The 13,997-nt window shown below is 35.9% G+C and overlaps 1 protein-coding gene across 7 annotated transcripts in view; it reads right to left on the bottom strand.

The window, feature by feature from the left end:
• The window catches only part of TAX1BP1 (Tax1 binding protein 1), a 48,176-nt gene that overhangs the window by 12,792 nt on the left and 21,387 nt on the right, over positions 1-13,997 (bottom strand). For 2 of the 7 annotated variants that reach the window (XM_072328700.1, XM_072328701.1), the window contains exons 6-13: positions 8,352-8,500; positions 8,124-8,214; positions 6,968-7,153; positions 4,484-4,711; positions 4,097-4,243; positions 2,744-2,837; positions 1,468-1,586; positions 479-604 (exon numbers count right to left, since the gene is read on the bottom strand). In XM_072328700.1, coding sequence (XP_072184801.1) covers positions 479-604; positions 1,468-1,586; positions 2,744-2,837; positions 4,097-4,243; positions 4,484-4,711; positions 6,968-7,153; positions 8,124-8,214; positions 8,352-8,500 — 1,140 coding nt within the window. The remainder of the gene's footprint in view (positions 1-478; positions 605-1,467; positions 1,587-2,743; positions 2,838-4,096; positions 4,244-4,483; positions 4,712-6,967; positions 7,154-8,123; positions 8,215-8,351; positions 8,501-13,997) is intronic. The other 5 variants (XM_072328702.1, XM_072328703.1, XM_072328705.1 and 2 more) reach the window with 3 other exon arrangements.

The following is a 13,997-nucleotide window of genomic DNA, read 5'->3' as shown; positions in this document are numbered from 1 at the left end:
TTAAAAATAATACATTGTTCATCTTCAATCTCTCTTGTTAACTCAAAGCAAAATGCATTACATGTTACTACAATGGTCATGCAGCATTCAGTACCAAGATTTTAGACAAATACACCGACCAATATTCCTGCTAATGTTATTGTAAGCAACAAGAAATCAGAACTCCACGACTTTTTGCCTGTAGTAATAGATTAAAGTTGGTTACAGTTTCTTTTAAATCCACAGCATTAAAAGACATCAGTTTGCCATTTGCTAAGTGTATTACTTAGAAGTTCTGCCTTACTTTAAAAGAAACATCAAAAGAACGTGCTGCTTTTACAGAGCAAGACATATTTTCTTTTTACAGAAAAAACATATTTCATGTTTATTCCCATTAAAACTGAACTACTGAGCTATTAGAGATGAGCATGTAAGTTAAGAGCAGGATACCGTTCATTGTCATAACAAAATAAACCAACAAAAAAAATCAGTAACTTACTTTATACTGATCCTCCATTGCTGCTAGTTGTAATTTTATACCCTCATTGATTTTCACTTGTTCTTTCCATTTCAGCTCCAGTTTAGCCAGTTCATCAGCGTAAGCGCTGCATTTCATCTTCTCACCCTGAAGCAGTTCATAACATAGCATGAAACATTTATACCTGTTTTCATTTATCTGGTTTAAAACAATGGCTCTGTGCAACTCTATGCTTTTAGAACTAAACTATTTACAGATGTCTTCAGTGAGTGAAACCTGCCTCTCTACAGTGGCTCTGAGCATTGGATATTATGAAAATAGTGTTCAATATACATTTTTTCTTGAGTTTTCAATATACTGCTGCTTCTCCTCAGCCTCACTGTTACAAGTTCCTTCGTATAAACAGAATCCTAACACCACACTACATCGCTGCTCTTTAAAGTGCCTCATTTCAATATGAAACCCTTTCCCCTGCAACTTTTACAATCACCTTAAATATGTTTCATCCAGAAAGTCAAAGGCAAAGGTTTTCTTGGACCCCACTATAGAAGCAATAGCTAGTGGATGGTAATGAAGGCTCTCTATTGATGGGACGGTGAACACAGTTACATGGCAATTATTATTCTGTTATCCTCTCCTGAATGTACAGTCACCTTGTGATAAGTAAGAGGATTAGGATTATAAACTGAGTTCACGACAGTCTGTGAATGTCTTATGGTTATTTGAAAACAAAGCATATTAGCACACTAAAATTCCAAGTTTTTAATTCTAACTTTAAATCTAACTGTTCTGACTTTGTTATTTTTTTTAATCTCCAAAGAAGAAGCAAATGAATAGGTAATTGAAAGCTGACTCAATAAAAAAGTGTTTCATCATATTAACACTTCTATCTTAAGCATGGAGTATCACACAAACAAGCCACAAGGCAAATCATGTGGGTAAGCTTTGTGGTTTTAAGATTTAGCACCTAGAGCGTTCTGTTCGGCTTTCCAAATCAGTCATTTACTTACTGCCAACATTTGCTTGCATCTCTTATACTTCTCTGTTTTCTCAGCAATTTCTTTATTCATTTCACGTACTTGCTCCTTAACCATGAATTCCGAAACTACATCAGATGAAATGGGGCTAACTGTGAACATTGAAGAAAAAAACACAAACATTGATTTTTTTGTTCTATAAATGAAGTCTGTATCAAAGAAAGAGATGACAGGCCAAATCTGACGCTGCGTTGAGAACAGAGTGCTCCATGTCATCCAAAGAGATAAATGAATCACTAGCCATACGATACCGAAACATCAACAGTCCTATCAGTATCTTTCAGCTCTCTCTCCCCTACAGAAGAGGGGAATAAATACACACATGCCTACCACACAGATCAGTACAAAAACAGGTAACTCTCCTGTGAGCTCCCAAGAAAGTAAACATTAGAATACTTTCTTTTCAATATCACACTGGCTATTTTATTATTCTTTTCACAACATGGAATGCCTCAGCAATCTGCTTCATCCCATCACACATCATAACTGGTCTTACTGGAACTGTATTTGTTCTAAGAAACACTTGCATTTGATGAAAATGGGTTGAAACCAACCAGAAATTACAACCTACAGTCGGTACAGAGGGAAAGGTGTGTCAACTTTAAGGCATCGAGCACAGGATTACTCAGCATTTATCAATTTAAACTGAATAATAAACTAGGCTCAGTTATAAGCTATTATGTCTACTCTATAAGATTAGTTTTCTAAGAACTTAATAGATCATAAAAATTATAACTTAAACATTCTCTAATAAAACTACTACAGCCTATAAATAATGAGAACATTCTATGGACTTGACGTTGTCATCAAATAACCAGAATTTTACTGTGGATTTGATTTTACAGTAGAATATTCCATTGGACGGTCACTGCAACACAACCGCAAGCTTTGCACGCTACTGTACATAACTCGAGAAATCGGGTGGGATGGTTTTCTTATTTCTTAAATCAACTCCATTGGCAAAAGCAGTTCTGTGTTAACTATCAAGCAAAACAATCAGATTTCAGTCCCAGTTAATATTAACCGTTTTGAACAAAAGCAATGAAATTATTTCTGAACCCCATTCCTTGGAGAAAAAAAAACAAAAACAGCTTTTTAGATGAGTTTTCACATTTTTAACCAGCTTTCCTTCCTTTAACTACGACAGAACGACTTTACCTAGTTTATACTAGAAATATGTTTACGGACTACTTCACAAAGACACCACTTTCAGGCAGATACAAACAGATAAAATCTAAGCTGTTGATACCTGGTGATGCAGGCAACTTTTTGTCTGTAACGATGGCAGTAGCTGTCACAACGTTAGATGCATCTGTCAGTTTCTGCTGATTCCCCGCGATTTTCTTTGTGAAAAGAAATTTTGTTTTGGTGTTTTATTAAATGAAATCCGAAGCACAAAGTAACATTTCTTCCACTACCACCTCCTCCAAAATTGGATGAGGAAGAATGGAAACCAAGAGCATAATAAATACACAAACCAGTACTATTCTACTAACACTGAAAACGGTCTTGGATAATTTTTATAGTCTTATTTTACAAAGTTCCTTTCCCCTAGAAACCGTAATTTTAAAGCAAATTATTAGAACATCTTGTTCTCTGGAGAAAAAGTTACATTTAAAACCATCAGTTAAAAGCTAACACCTCACTAGAATATGAAGTCAGTATTAATAATGAGTGCTGTACTTCTGCTGCTGTAAGTTAAAAAAGTGAAAGTTGAGGTTGGTATCAGATCTACAACACAGTCAAGATCTGTAATATTTTCGAAAGAAAAGCCACAAGCATTTTAATGTGACACTTCATTCACCATTGACCTTCTGGATGAGAAACAAATTTTGAAAGCAATTTGTTGATTGAAGCCAGGTAATTTTATCCATTTGTTCTTCAGGTAGTCTAAATAATTTGCACGTTCTTTTCTAAATCAGCTACTGATGCACAGAATCACCAAGGTTGGAAAAGACATCCAAGATCATCCAGTCCAACCACCCATCTATCACCAACAGTTCTCACTAAGCTACATCCCTCATCTTGCCACTGCTATTTTCCACACTTAAGTCTGCCACTCCATCACCAGCCCTGCTCTCTCAAATCTGACTGAAATTCACTAACAAGTTCATCTACCATGTGGTATAAGATGGACACCATCATTACAAAATCCTCATTTAATTACAGAACAAAGTTTCAAGAGTGCTCAGAACATCAAACAGAAATGGAATAGGACTATACACTGGGTCGTGGAAATGCCCTCCCCACTCAGTCTTCCTTCAAGTTCTCCACTTCCACAATGTTTGGACTAGGCTGTCTGTTTCTACTTGTTTGTCTTTTGTTTCTGGAGGTGGTGGTTACTAATTATGCACTTCCCCGTTTCAATTTCAAAATTCTTCCTTGAACAAAGTTAGGCTTATACAATCATCCAAACTCTAATAGCTTACTACATCTATCAGCTGCATCTAAGAATGCACAGAAATAGTTCAGATTTATAGAAGAAAACAGTAAAGTAAAACCCAATTGTTTAGCACAATTGTAATTGTTGGTTTTTTGCAAAGGGAAATTAAATAGTTGCTGCAAAGTTAGAAAAGCAAGTGCAATTCCTCCATTCACTTACTGCCTGCTCCGTAAATTTGTTCACTTGTTTTTGAAGTTTTTGACATTCTTTGAATTTTTCCTTGTAATGGTCAGCAGCCATTTGTAAACGAAGCTTCAGATCTTCAACTTCTCTGCGCAGTTCCTGCTCTGTTGTGTTCGCAGTTTCCTTTACAGAAATTCAAAAAAAGAACAAAACTGTTCTACCTTCTGTTCAAACAGCACTATTCCCCAAAAACCTTCATTTTCTAATTATAGAAAGCCAAATTAGCCTATGTGAGTACAGAATAAGTTCCTATTTTATAGTAACTATCCAAGAAAGCATTTTTACTCCCCAATATTAACAAATCTTTCCCTGACAGATTTTGTGAATGCACAAAGACTTGAGCACTAAGAACTAACAATGTACCTGTTCATTTTTCAAAGTTGTGATTTTTTTAAGTTCAGCTAAAGCATCAGCAAGCTGCTTTTTCAACTTCTCATTTTCCAGACGTGCACTGTGAAGATCTGCCATTGTTTTATCTCGCACATTTACTGCATCACTCAGCTCTTTTGACATTAGGACAGCTTCTTGTTTGCTAGCCTGAATCTGATCTTCAGCTTTCCGAAGCTGCTCTTTCAAAATAGCTGCATCCTCCTGGGAAAGAGAGGAAGAGAATCAATCACTTTCATTTCAAAGTTCAAATGAATGTTGGGAAGGGATTTGGAACATTCCAAAGAAAAATCTACTTGGCTGTTCTGGCAAAAAAAAAAAAACAAATCCAAAAGTTTGTGCTTCATTTGCCTTCTTTGCCAACTATGATCTGCAAATACCCCTCATTATAATATAAAGGTCTTCAAGCAATCACCATCTCAAAGCACGCATTTGGGCATTATTGTTTTACCCATATTGGATATTTGTTGTATTTTCAACTTTAGTTTAAGCATATTCAATAACAATTTTTTTCCCCTACACACAGAAATCATAACAGGCACGAACAGCCAGCCAACTTCAAAAAAATTAAGTTGATTCCACAGTAAGACAGTAGAATTAGAGCATTAGAGGCCTTACAATGTCTACAAGTGTTTTACATAAGACAACATAAAACAGTTTCCAGACGTTCTTCATGCAATTCCATCTCTTAAGATGTTGCCCAATATGCTTTATAGAAGGACATGAGAACAAGAAGTAACAGAGAGCAAGCTGAAGCATGCAGCACCTAAGACTTGGCACCGCAGCAGCTTCATAGGGCAGCCCAAGGGCCACAGGGCAGGCCAAGGGCCCACTGACCAAGCTCCACTACTGACTTCTCAATCCTCAGAAAAGCCCAAGATCATAATAAGTAACATAAAAAGTAAATACTGTAAGCCGCTTGCAGGATCTGGGCTTCCTGAAGACAATGTAATTTCATATTGGTGAGTCTAGACATAAAAATCAAATATCTAGTCCACTGTTAATTTTTAATAATCACATAGAAGATTACACAGCAAGTCCAATGGAATGTAGATTCTGTAAACATTTATGAAGATGGATGGACTAGGAGATGCTGTGAAGTACCCTTAGGTACCTTTACAGTACATCATGCATCAGTAACATATTTCAGTATATGTCTACTACTTGATAGTGTAAGCCAAAAATGTTAATGATTCCACCAGCAATGTCATAAATGCTTCTCTGTGTTAGTAAATGACATCAGTGTATGGGGCCTCCTGTGCTGGTGTACACACTACACGTTTTTACTTTAAAGCAAAATACTGGAGTAGTTTAGTATGGTCAGATACAAAACTGTACAGCAGTCAAAAGATAAAAAGAATGCAAGCTGTAACTTAAAGCAATATAGGCATCTCTTTTTTTCTTCTCGTTATTTCCATTCTCAATAGCACTACTTTCTGCTTGTATTTACATTTTAAAGCAACACAAGTTAGAAATCTCTCTTCCTTCATAATTTATGCTGCTCTTTCAGTGAGATGAATACTGAAAAAATACATAAGACGAATAAAATCTGCATTAACCTGCATAATCTGACTTTTCCATGCTGGCCCAAAAAACTTGAACTTATCTTTCTGTTTTGGATCAAGAGCAGATTTCTGAAGCAAAGCACCCAGTCATTTTACTATTACCCACCACACTTCAGATCACATCACAGAAGACTCTCATGGGAGGGATACAGGAATCCTCTTGGATAAAGTGAAACCAGAAGACGTGCATCAAGACCAAACCTAGCAGACTCCAACATCTAATAGGTATTCCATCCACAGCACCACATTGAAACTATTTTTAAGTAACCACCTTGGACCATGTACAGCACGGATATCAGCTCTTTAGCACATTCACTCTCCTACTACACCAAACTGCTTGCTAACCACAGTATTACTACACTGCATAGCAAAAGTCACCTCCTCATAATAAATCCTACTCTTAATGATGATTTCTCAGTCGACTTAGTTAATTTACATGGTATGTTACCCTTCCTCCAGCATTACATCATTGTATCTTAACAGTACCAGACCAAAGTCCTTCAGTACACCTTCTGAAGCCTCCTCTTTTCTCCTCCATCATCCTCTGTATTCTCAACACTGCACTCTTTTCTCTATTCTTCAGTCTCTGTCATGCATACAACTTCCTAACTCAGAGGAAACTAACTCCTAACTCTTTTCCCAAAAACACAAATCACTTTTTCCACACAAAGTTCATCTCAGATTTCTTTACATGAGGCACCTCAACAAGCTCAGGATGACCAAAACAATACTGAATTCACTTTCTCCTTGGTTTATTTTCTGCTGAGAACACCACAATCATTTTGACTCTCAGCCTGTTTCCTGAAAATATCAATATCTTCCTTTCTCTTTTCAAGCAAATACTATCTCAGATAAATTTATTTTAAAGTAGGCCAATTATATTAGCAACGCTTACCTTATTTGATGAGGTGAGCGAAAAAGCTTTCTTCATATTTTCTTTTTCAGCTATAAATAGCTGTAATCTGCCAACCTCCTCTTTATAATACGATATCATCTTTTCTTTGTTTGCATCCAAATTCTTAAATGTCTCGATCTCTTTTACTAGTTTGGTGTTTTCTATTCCTGTATTCTTCAAGTGTATCTGTAATGATGCTAAAAAATGTCAAACTCTTCTTCCACATTAAGAAAAAAGCTGCCTACCTGTTCTTTTAAATGTTTGCTAAATTCTGATTCATCTCTGAGACAAAGCAGAACTGGTAAAGAGAAAAATAAAACATTTGGTAATGTCGCTGCCCTGGCAGAAGATTCCTTGCTGAAATCCTTTCAGCTCGATCATCTAACAGTAGATGTGCTCTTAGCTAGAAGCTAAGCTCCTGATTTCTACACGTACCAAACCAAGCTTTTGAAAATGAACCTCTCTCTTCACAATTGCAGAAAAACCAAATGCAAGCAAAATTACTTGAACAAAAGAGAAATTATTCTTCTGGTTGTGTCTACTTGCAGTTACCTAGGCAAACAGGACTACACCAGCAACATCCAGCTACCAAGACAGGAAACTACTAGAACAACACTAGAGCCGCTTTTAAAATATCATCAAGACTATCATATAATGCCTATAAATGATAACTGCTGTGCTCAAGTGTTGTCCACTCACAGACTAGATGACTTCTGCTGCTTATTTACAGACAAATTGCATACACTGAAAGACATTTGGAGACTTCTAAGATGACTTCTGCTATAAAAATCTGACGTTGCCTGCCATGTACAAGATATTTTTCTATGAATGTAAATAATCACATATAAGCACAGTTTCTTTCCCACAACCTAAAGACTTCCTTATTTCAGCATACCAACCAGAAACAGGATATTTCCTTCCAAAAAAACCAAAACACACACACGCAAGAAAACCCAAAAACGAGTATGAAAACTAACAGTCATCAATCAACTCAACTAAGTTTAGGGGTAATATTCCTAAAGCTTGATCAGTTTCTGCATCTACTTTGCTAAGCAGAGAGCTACATCAAATTAGGCAGAGTAGGACAGCAGGCTCATGAAAAAAATTACTTTTATTTCAACATTTTAGCGTATACATGTACAAAGAATATAGTTACCTTATAAAGTTCTTTTACATCCTTTTCTGTTTTTAACACGCATTCAAGTTGGTCTTTCTCAAGCATCACTTTCTTCAGCTTGTCCTTCATACTAGGAATTAATAAATTAATAGTAAGAAGCTATTAATGTTCAAAAATCATCAACATATTAAAAAGTCTTAGTTTGAAAGAACGACTATGGAAAGAAACCATAAAATAAGGAAGGTAGGGGACAAAAAGACTTAATACCTGTCTAACTCTGTTTCTTTTGCAATGGCTTTCTGAGTAACAGTCATGATGTCTTCCTCAAGCTGGAGCACTTTTGAAGCAACTTCATCATGCTTCTTCTTCAAATCATCGTTTTCAGTTTTAAGAGTTTCTGACGCTTGAATATTAGTCTATTAAAAAATTGCAAGTGCACAATTTGAGAATGCACATCTCCAAAACAACAAAACACCATTTGAATTAATGCTCAAATATATTAATATTGTTCATTTCTACCTCATATACAACACATAGGTTTACTATGTATTTTATTGCTAATATCAATGATTATTTTACAAACATTCTACTTCAAGACCTTAAGTCTTGCAAAACAACAGCACGTACATTGTTTCCATAAAAAATAAAATTATAGCAATTTATTATCAGATAAAAGATCAAAATACGTATGCTCCAAGTCATGTTTACTATTCTAACACAGTAAGCCACGCAGCATTCCAATATGAATTTGAGCATTCTGCTTAAACAGTATCACATTTACACAATTGAAATATTTTATATAAAACAGCCTAAAAATGTAGAATATTTAAAATTACTCAATGCTTTTACTTTAGAGCAAATGTAAGTCTTCAGTGTCGAGCTGACAGCCACTGCATTTCTACTCTTCCCCAAAATGTAAGACATACCTATTTTGAACTGCCTTCCTGGTATAGGAAGATATTACATTTGCTGTGGTTATTTAATGTACTAGTAAGGAGTCAATAGGTAGTATGCTTCAACACATACAGTTAGCATACAGTTAGTGCAATCTACCAGAGACTATCAATATTGGACAAAGATACATTTTGTAACTGTTTACCCATCTCCTCTCTGCAAATTAACCAATGGCTGCTCAAATTTAAAAACAAAAGAACTTTACTTTCATTTGTACTTTCTTTCACCTGAAAATAAGAGATACTTGCATTTGACTACACCACTGAATGGAGTCACAGTAAGAAGAAAAGAATGGAGGCGCTGATGTGACGAAAAGCTAGTAATGGCATTGCATTCTACTAGCTTGAACATTTGGGGACCTCACAAAAGAGATACAGGATGATGACAATTCTCAGAAGTCAATCCTTGGTCACAATGAGAGATCCAAGATGAGATGCTGCATCAAGTATTCATTATTCTAATGACAGTCATCTCCATACCATTCAAAGCAGTGGAGAGTTAAATGTCACCTCCACTACAGTAAAACGACCGTTTATAAACGGGCCCAGAGAAACATTATTTTCAATACAATGCTATTTTCCTGAGAAAAATAATCAGTAATACACAACACCATTTCTGTTACCAACATTTAAGAAAGCTCAGCTTATTATCAACCAGGCCAGTGATAAGAATCAAAATGTAAACAAGGTCAAGACAGACTGACCAACATGAGAGACTCCAGCATGACTTACAGTGTTTGTGCACAGACTAAGGTACAAGCTGTCTTTTCACTCTGCATTTGAAGATAAAAGCACTAGTTCATCTGTTCATCATTTTTAAACAGAACTTAATGCCTCGAAACAACAAAACAGTACTGCTGTATCATGAGAAACACATCAACCAGAGTTCATGGAGAACCCCTACTGGATAGATTCCACTTAACTAACAATGTTTTAAGTACAATAAAATATAATGAGGACTTTTTTTTTTTTCTCATTAATTGTCAAAAATATGCTGCTCGCAAGTGTAATTAAGCCCTGTTTTTACAAGCAACTAAACAGAGGTTAGGACATTATGATTTGGGAAGAAAGAGGGGAAGTGAATTGTAAGGGTGGCACATATAACCGATGTCTCAAACACTTCCTGAACCTTAAATGAGCATCTAAAGTAGATTTTAATTTTTGTTGCAGATACTATTAAAAAGGAAGAGGAGCAATCCATTCCAACTACCTGAAATCTAAGAGGCTTTATAATGTGTCTTAAAATAATTAAGAATTTGGAGGAAGGATCATGAATACAATGTTTGTCCTCCAACTGTGTTTTCAATGAGACCGACAACTTTTGCAAGGCTTCTGTTTTTGAAGATCTATCAGCTTCCTGCAAACAAAAGTGTACGTAGTTCGGCATAATGAAGGCAGGATATTTTAATTAAAGACTGTACTGCAAGTAAAACTTGCCATATAACCAACAGCAACAACACATTATAACTGCTTGTCCTTCCCTAGTGCAGTGGAGACTAATTACCCACCCCTGTTTTGAAAGTCTAGTATAGTAAAAAGCCTATTTCAATGCATATCTGTGTTTTCTCTAAACACCACTTTGGCATAACTGTAACTGTTGTAACCTAAGTGCCTTCAAAAGAATTTAATCTAATACATTACATACACAAACTGTACAAACAGTTCAAACAGGCTGCCAAAGGTAACATATATTAAAAGGAATTAATGGCCTGAAAAAATACACTCCACAAACAGCATTACAATTGATGCTGCTTTCCTAGTTATTCTAAAGGGACATGGTATTAAAACGTAAAAGTTCCATACTTAACAGATTCTCACCTAATAAACTTGTTTAGATACAACTAAAGCCTACAGTTTTGAAAGAAGAAAGGATTAATTTTTAGAGACGACTTGTTATTTTACAGAATTCTTAGCAATTCAATTTAGATGCTGCAATCCCGGTCCCATACACTCTGGTTACAGTGGTTTCAGAGCCTATAAAATTTAAAATGAGTGCTCTTTGACTATTTTACAGGTAAAGGTCGACTCTGTTTTAGGCACAGTCTGAAGTGGAAGAATATAATAAATGTATCAACATGTACAACTGCTGGTATCAGGATGATAATTAAGTTGCTGATTAATTCATCTTAATTTATCCGATGTCTACTAATCCACCTTTTCTTCCAGTGACTTAACCGAAAGAAAAACACAGCAAAAGCATGAATCGTTTTAGTAAACTGCTTTAGAAAGACTTATTTCAAAGATTATTTGTACATTATTTGTACACTCTTTAATCCAGTTTACAAATGCAGTCCCCCCACCTCCAACAGTTTTACAGATGGAGGGGAGAAGCGAATTGCACCACAAGGGTAAGAATAAGAAGCCAGAAGTTATCTAAGGCAGCTTCACTGCTGCAAAACAAAAGCTGCCAAGACAAAAACTACTGTAATTTCTAAGAGTCTAACTGAAGAAATGCAACAAGGAAAACTTGAGGTAGATGCCAAGTGAATTTATTTTCCAGGAACCAAAATTCCAGGCTGAAAAGTTTGATGTACCTTCAGACAACTGAAGATGGTGCACCCAAAATCTTTTTCTTGCTGTCATTCTAAAATGGCAAAGGACTTAAAATTGATTGTTTTAAAAAAGAATTTAATTGTAATCACGTGAAAATCTGTCCCACCCTCTGCAAAAAAAACCTGCCATCTTAACATTGTCATTGCATTTATTTTTTAAATCAAGAAATAAGTTAGCAGCATCGTTCAAGTTTCAGCTGCTCTGATTTACTTGGATTAAACTTTATTTCAGGGGAATCGCTATGCTTCATACCCCACTGAGAATTTCAGGAATCTGGATTGATTATCTGCAGTTGCCTTTTGTTTCGTCCACTGATATCAGAATTGCTCCAACAGAACCGTATGAAACACCAGGCTGACTTCATATCCTGTCCGAACTATCTGAGAGGACAAGCAATGAACACAAGCAATGAACACAACACAGAGTCTCTGTGGTCACTGAAAAATCCATCTGAATACTTGTCAATGCCCAGACATTCTGAAATGAAACCTCAAACTGTGTTTCCTTTCCAAAAAGAAAGTTAATCATTCAGCAAAGTAAAACAGTAAACAGGTCTCAAACAAATTCTATGTCATTAAGTCTTTATCTTAATCACTGTGACAGGCTACAGAAATACTGCTCTGAACACTTAAATCTTTCTAACCCAAAACCTAATATGGTAGTAATTTAAACGTGTTAATTCAACTAACATTGTTAAACAGAACAAATACTACATGCCTCTTTGTACAAAACCAAGGCCCAACTCTGTAAAAGTTCATCTACAGAACATCAGTCATCCTGCAACTGAAAAGGACAGGTGTGTACTTCTTCTCCAGGAGACAACCCAAACATTTACACACTGACTATGAGTTTGCAGCACAGGCATTTCAGAATGATCGTTTCTTCACTTCCTTGTACTTTCCCTAGAAGCTGCAAAAACTCATTCACGTGAACATGCAATTTGAATTGAAGTGCAGGCAGGACACCTACCTAAAACACCAAAGAGTATCTCCATTCATTCGGTGAAATAAATTTAAACGAGTTGGTTTAAGAAATATTCATACAAAGAACTATCACTGAATCAATAAAACAGGGTTTTCTCTTCACAGTACATTTACAGTACCCTTTGGTACTGTAATTGCTGGTGACAATTCAAATTACGATTGTTTAATTTGTATCTTCAAATTGTTATTTTATACGGTAGGCTTTTGCTTTACTTTTGCTTTGTTTTAAAACAGTGAATCTCCCTGCTCCTTAGCCTGCAGGGTGTGTAGCATATATAAAAACAGTACAGTTTGATTTAAAGAGGCACTAAAACACATACTTGATTAATTTACTTCAGTGCATGCAATCTGAACTGGGTAGTTACACTGCAAACAGATCACAGCGCACAGCAGCATTCTGTCACAGTCAAACCAGAGAAATTCCCCTTGTAAGATGGTATCAGAAGCCAACTCAAACAGATCCCTAATATTTGAATAAAATTCTTTCCTGAATAAAGCTACTGTGCAGGTAGCACACCTCAGGAGAATCAGGGTTTGGATGGATACCCTGTTAAAATGACCTACCAGATAGATGAATTAGCTCAGTACTCAATAGTGAAATAAACATTCAAAAAGCTGGGGATAGAACAAGTCCATTAAGTTTGTACACTCACTTCTGCCTCTCTTTACACCAGTGTCACAATGGAAAGACTTTGTAGATATTCATAGGGTCAAACATCAAGCTGGTGATTCCTATATCTGTCACTTCTATCCGAAGTTAAAGGTGTTGGAACACCTCTGCTATAGGAATAAGACTTAAAGCCAATCGAACAGTAAAGAAACCAGTTCAGAAGTACTCTTTGCCCACTAGAGGGAGACAAAAGACAGCAAAAGATCAGACATACAAGGTGTCCTCTGCAAAAATACAGAAAACCTGTGTTTACAAAACCGAGCAGCTGCAGTGTCAAAAGAGCAAATCCATGAAAGACTGATATTATAACTGCTGTGTGCTTCCTCTTTTCTAGAAGGCAATATTAAAACTTAGCAGAGTAGATAAGTACACTGCTGTCAGGAAGTATGCTTTAAGTCCATGATAAACTGGGAGCAGAAAAAAACAACACAAAATTTCCCACAGAAAGCGTGCATTCAGGAATATTTTTTATATTTATAACGTATAATGAAAATATTGGAAATATTTTTATTATTGTTTTGTGTTATTTTATATATGAAAAGGCAATCAATTTCTGAATCAATGTTCTTCAGCTTTCCTTTACCTTTCAAGTAAAAGCAGCTTAGTGATGCAGCTCTCACACCAGATTATGTACCAGTAAACAAGTGATCTCAGAAGGAAACAAAAGGAAAGACATTTATGTTGAAAGCAACCTGAAAGAGTTTTGGTGACCACGTACCTATCACATCACCTTAAATAAAACAATCACGGTGAC

Source organism: Excalfactoria chinensis, chromosome 2, assembly GCF_039878825.1.
Source record: "Excalfactoria chinensis isolate bCotChi1 chromosome 2, bCotChi1.hap2, whole genome shotgun sequence".
Lineage (NCBI taxonomy): Eukaryota > Metazoa > Chordata > Aves > Galliformes > Phasianidae > Excalfactoria > Excalfactoria chinensis.
The sequence above is the reverse complement of the archived record's forward strand: the minus strand, read 5'-3'. Positions and strand labels throughout refer to the sequence as shown.